The sequence below is a fragment of the Octodon degus genome, unplaced genomic scaffold (genome assembly GCF_000260255.1).
Source record: "Octodon degus isolate 3935 unplaced genomic scaffold, OctDeg1.0 scaffold00184, whole genome shotgun sequence".
Lineage (NCBI taxonomy): Eukaryota > Metazoa > Chordata > Mammalia > Rodentia > Octodontidae > Octodon > Octodon degus.
In genome coordinates this window covers 1653101-1659061 of record NW_004524760.1, presented here as the reverse complement: position 1 = coordinate 1659061, position 5961 = coordinate 1653101, and the positions used below count along the sequence as shown (strand labels likewise).

The 5961-nt window shown below is 48.2% G+C and overlaps 1 protein-coding gene across 1 annotated transcript in view; it reads left to right on the top strand.

Moving 5' to 3' along the window:
- The first annotated feature begins 715 nt into the window (after positions 1-715).
- Fbp2 (fructose-bisphosphatase 2) overlaps positions 716-5961 on the top strand; it is a 31472-nt gene continuing 26226 nt past the window's right edge. Inside the window, exons 1-2 of the mRNA XM_004643793.3 lie at positions 716-1025; positions 5358-5520. Coding sequence (XP_004643850.1) covers positions 856-1025; positions 5358-5520 — 333 coding nt within the window. The 5' untranslated portion in view covers positions 716-855. The remainder of the gene's footprint in view (positions 1026-5357; positions 5521-5961) is intronic.

Here is a 5961-nt window from a genome sequence, read left to right as displayed (position 1 = left end):
GTGTAGGCTGGTAGTGAGGACTCATTTTTGGTTTTTACATGTACACAGGATTTGATTTTAATAAGCAAGTATTTTTGTTATAAAATGCAAATCCAGAGATACTGACAAAATGACACCAGTGCTAGAAACCATGCTGGGAAGATAATGTTGTTCTTCCAAATTTGGATATATGCTCTGGGTATCCAACCAATAATAGACACTTTCTGCTTTCTGGAAATAAATTTATTTGGAAGCATCTTGGCAAAAGAGACCCTGGGACCCCTGGGGAGATGGCTCAGTAGAATAAGCACTTCCCTGGCAAGCACAAGGGCCTGAATTCAATCCCCAGTTCCGCAAAAAAGAGAGAGAGAGAGAGAGAGAGAGAGAGAGAGAGAGAGAGAGACCCTGGGATTGCCATTATTTACTTCTGTGACCTATGCCCCAGATAAGATATCTGCCAGCCTGTCGCATATAACCATGGCAGAGTCAGGTTCTACATTAGACACTAATGTAGTGAATCTTTATGTGCCATTGAAAAGGGGCTCTTGTGGATCATTTTCTAAGAGCTGATTCCTCACTAAGTGGCTGCATCTTAGAATCTTTAAAGAGGGGCTTCCATGGAGAGAAGGTATTATCTGTGTTTCTGGCAGCCTAGTTCTATTTGCAGCTTGCTCCGGGCACTTCGGCAGCTGTCACAATCAGCAGGCGGGAGAGATTTCCTTGAGGGCTTGTCCACTTATCACGTGGGCAGGGGCCCTTTTCCTTTAAGGCCCTGGCCCTGTCTGCAAGGGTTTCTTATCAGCTTGCACCTTGCAGAGCCAGATAAGCAAGGGTTCCTGCTAGGAGAGAAGAAGGATTTGGAGCATTACTGCCACAATGACAGACAGAAGCCCCTTTGAAACGGACATGGTCACACTGACCCGCTATGTCATGGAAAAGGGGCGCCAGGCCAAAGGGACCGGGGAGCTAACCCAGCTGCTGAACTCCATGCTGACAGCCATCAAAGCCATCTCCTCTGCTGTGCGCAAGGCCGGCCTGGCCCACCTGTGAGTCCTGGGGACGCTATGCAGAGCCCGGGCCCAGGCCGGGTCGGGGAGCTGCAGGTGCTTGGGCTGGAAGCTGGGTCCAAAGCTTGCTTACTTGTTGTACATTTCTAGCTTCTATCACATGTGCTTTCATAAAGGAATCTCTGACGCATTTCAAGAAAGGAACCAAATACTCTGAGGCATGATATGGAGAAGAAAAACATATTATTCTGTCCAGTTACCACTTCTTATAATGATAACCAGTGCAGTGGCTTGGTGCATTAAAACACGTATTGAATGAGGTATGAGAATACTTGCCTTTGCATCTACAGATTTTCCCCAGAATCTTGAAGCAGCGCTTGATGCGCTTTGCAGATCTGAGCATTTGATTGTCGTGCCTTTGCCTTTACATCAGGAGCTAGAAATCATTCGCAGGATAGATCTCCCCGGCCCCCGTCCTCTTCTTCTTGTCTCACTACAGAAAGGAATCTTTGCAGGCTATGTTGGAGAATTTCTTCTGTGACGCTTATGCTCATCTAGACCTGGTATGCCAGAAGCTGGGAGGCGCTTGGCCTGGGGGCTGGGACGAGGAGTGTCCTCACACATTTGCCTTCTTTCCAAGCACAGAATAAGATTGAGTTCATGCCGCAGCTGCTGATGGTCACAGCCAAGCATCCAGCATGAATGTGTGATTAAAACAGACCTTCTTTGGACTTCCGTTTCCCTTGTAGTATTCCCATCTCTGAAGGAAAAAGGGACCCACATTTTGGGGTGGGGTGATAAAGAACCCAACACAAAGAACTAACACAGCCCAATTAGTTAAGATAGTGATTCTTAGCAATGTAGTGCTTCAACGGAAAGTATTACACCACAAGATTTAATTACCATAAGATCATTACAGATGTTATTTATATAAGGGTGTGAGACCTAGTAATGGGACGCAGGTCAGAGACACATATTCATCTTCTAGCTGTCCATGGGCTGCTGTAAGGCTTGCAATAACAGCCCAGCTTTGCCTCCAAGGGCTTTCCCGAGCTTGAGGTGCAGGCACGTGGCCTGTTCCACTCCTGAGTGACATTGGAGAGCATCACTGTCTCTTTGTGTATGGACACTGCCATATTTGGGTGGTTTCCTTGGTGTCATCTCAGGATTATTCACCCGCACTGTCAGGGCTTCCCTGGGCAGGGCTCCCAGCAGCTCAGCACCTGCCTCGCTTGGATTCTTACTTACCTACTACAAAGCTCTGTCTTCATAGTAGGTGAGTTTCAAAACAAACTGGTCTTAGGAACTGGATAATTAAGGTGCTTCTCTAACTTGGCTGTTCCTACTAGGGTCATTGGGCAATGATTTACCCACTAGAAGCTGTAAGATGAAGAAAATGGTAATAGCCTCTAAGGAGTAGGGTTTTTTTTTAAGATTAGTAAGTCTGTGATTGACGACTTTTATAGTCTCGGTCATATAATAAATGCTCCGTTAATGATCCATTATTACTGTGATTCCTAGCCCAGGTCTGGAGAAATTTACTGTCTGGCTGATGCTGCTGAGTGACCACTAGGTGGCAAGCGCGGCCCTGGAACCCTAGCGTCAGAATTCCACTTACTTTTCCTCCATTGAAACATAATCCTGGTCCCCTGGAATTGCTTCTATAAGAACAAAAATCTCTTCTGTCCTGGAGCAGCCTTGCTTCTGCCTATGAGACTCAGATTGATATATATTCCTGCCACTGTCCAGAGACCATCAGACCTTATTCCTTTGCTTCCCTTTTCATTTTATTTTATTTTTAAAAATCATTTATTTATTTATTTATTTATTTATTTATTTGATACAGGGTCTTGCTATGCAGCTTGGACTCATAGTGATCTTCCTGTCTCAGCCTACCCAACTCTGGGATTACAGTTTTGGTGGCCAGCTCAGCGTCCCAGCTGGCACGGCAGGTGGTACTGGGGATCGAACCCCGGTCCTTATGCTTGCCAGCCAGGCACTTAGACCACTGAGCTGTGCTTCCCTTTTTAGAAGACATGTCTAGGCACAGGCTGGATAACTGCAATTTTAAAGTCATCCAAAACCCTCATCATCCCTCTTCATACTGTGGGAAGAGGTGAGTGCTAGTTTGTCCACTCATGGAAGCCTTCCATGGCTTTCTGTGCTCGGATGGTAAAACATCCCTTTAGAGGCTGTCAGTGAGCTTCATTGCTAGTTAAAATGCTGTAAGATACTGTCCTATGGGGTGAAAGACTTTCCTGCCTGATCTAACTTGAAGCACACATCCTTGTGAATTTCCAGTCTTTCCAGAAGCAGGACTGCCCAGGATATGGATGGAGGTTGCAGGGGGCAGGCAGAGGGGTGGAGCTGGCACTCGGAGTGTTGACAGCTTGCCAAGCAAGGGAGAGGCCTATTCTCCAGCTCTGGCCACCCCAGGCCTTGGACACCCCAGCTCTTCATTCCCCAGCAGTGGGAAACCTCAAGATTCCAGAATGAGCAAGAAGATCGAGAGGACTGTGTTTGTGGGCTTTTCAAATGCAGTGCAAGATGACCCAGTGTGTAGCAGCTGCTGTTGTTGTAGCTGCTGTTGCTTGCTTGCTTAGCTTTTTTTCTTCAACCAGAAGGTGTAGTCTTTGAGGCGAGGCTACCAGCGCTATTTTCCAAGGCCGGGGTGGGGTTGGGTGGGGCAGAAGAGGGAGGCTGCCAATCAGGCAGGAGGGCACAAGCTGCTGTTGCCAGGTATCAGGGGTTGATTCTCCACTCTTAGTTTAGGGCCACCTTGGAATTCCTAGAACAAGGAAGCACAGGGAAATGATCTCTCCATGCTTGCTTGCTTGCTTTCGTTCTTTCTTTCTTTCTTTCTTTCTTTCTTTCTTTCTTTCTTTCTTTTTTATGTACTTAGTACAGGGTCTACAAGGTCTCACTACACAGATCAGACTTATAGTGATCCTCCTGTTTTCAGCCTCTCAAGCCTGCAATTACAGGCACACTGCCACCATGCCCAGCAGGCTCACTGTGCCCCAGGGGCAGGCTGGCAAGACTTGCTGGGGATCCACCTTAGTCCACCATGCTTTCTTCACAATTCAGTGAATACAATATAAAGCGTGGATGGTGCCTCTGGGCACTGTGGAAACCCAGGTGGTTGAGATATCATTCTTGCCCTCAGCAAGGGGCAAACAGCAGGCAGACACTACAAGAACAGATGGGGGCAGACATGGGAGGGGCAACAGGGGTGTGTCCTGTGTGCAGTAGGATCAGGAGGAGGCTAAGAGGGTGCATCAGATTGGGTTGAAGACTGTGTAGGGAGAGGCCAGGAACTAAGGCGAAAAGGGAGGACAATACCCATGAGCTGCCACAGGACATTTGCAGCCAGTGGAGCGCAAGTGGTCCAGGTGGGATGAGACTGGGCCTCCCTGCTGGGGGGAAGGGAGTACTAAGACACAGCTGCCATTGAACAGTGGGGGTGAGGGTCCAAGACTTTATGGAGCTTACAGACAGTAAACAAACTCTAATAGTAGTCAGGGAGAGAGAGAGAGAGAGAGAGAGAAATTAAAAAGGCAGTGGAGACTGGGAGCTGCTCCTGTACCCTGTAGCTAGGTACCCAGGGAAGTGATCTTTGAGTCAAGATCAGAGTGGGTGGCAGGCACATGGCCACCCGAGGTTGGCAAGACTGGTGATGCATCTGAAAGCATGCACCTGGGTGCTCTGGAGACCCAGATTGGCTGAAGGAAGTGAGAGAGACCAGAGACCATGGCAGCGTGGACACATGACACCTGGGGGGGTGACAGCTGTGCCTCAATAGAGCTTTTATGGGGTTGCTCTGTCGTACATTGCCTGGGATGGTAGTAAAATAGCAAATTCTTTCTTCTTCTTCTTCTTCTTCTTCTTCTTCTTCTTCTTCTTCTTCTTTTCTTCTTCTTCTTCTTCTTCTTGTATTTAGTGCAGGGTCTAACTATGCAGCTTGGACTCATAGTGATCCTCCTGTTTTCAGCCTCCCCAGCACGGAGATTACAGGCATGTGCCACCACACCTGATCTCAGTGGCCAGCTCAGCATGCCCAGCGGCTGGGTGGCACAGCATGTGGCACCAGGGATTGAACCCTGGCCCCTATGCTTGCCTAAGGAGGTGCTATATTCTGGCCCAGATGAAGGAAAGGTGGCAAAGTCCCCGAAGTGTCAAGAAAGCAAGGTTGGGAGCCGCCTCTGTGAGGCGTAATGCACTGCCTGAGTAATCATGATTTGCAGTCGCTTTAATCTGCTGGAGGCTGCGGGGACGCGGCAGGAAAGGGGTTCTGGGAGTGTTTGGTTCCCAGCGTTCTTTGCTGAAGTTAAAACCTCCGTGGTGACTTTATCCAACCTTTTGTCCTTTCAGATATGGAATCGCAGGAAGCGTAAATGTGACGGGGGATGAGGTGAAGAAACTGGATGTGCTGTCCAACGCCCTGGTGATCAACATGCTCCAGTCTTCCTACAGCACCTGCGTCCTGGTCTCTGAAGAGAACAAAGATGCCATCATCACCTCACAGGAGAGGAGGGTGCGTCCCGGGGCCGGTTGCAATGCGCATCCTTACCAGTAGATGGTGCTATGGATTCGGGAAAAATCTGGGGCTGCCTTGCTTTACGGGATTTTCTGTTAACATTTGTCTTCGGGAATCGAGATTGCACTCTTCTTTAGTTGGAAATATTAGGCTGTTTAGCAAAATATGATTTCATAAATCAGAGTGACTTACTAAAAGGCCTTAGTAAGTGGGTGTTCGTTTAATATACCAGTAATAGGCGCTGGAATCTTTTTGGGTTTTGGATTGATTGGTCCATTCCAGTCTAATCTGCCACCATCTTCCCCAGCTGGCCTGAGCTACAGAGGCTTGTGTACCGGTTCTTGAAAGCATTTTATGCCTGTTCTTCATGGAGGGACACTTGCTAATCTAATCTCTCTCCCTAACGGTTCTCCCTTTGTTCTTGGCATACCCTCCTCC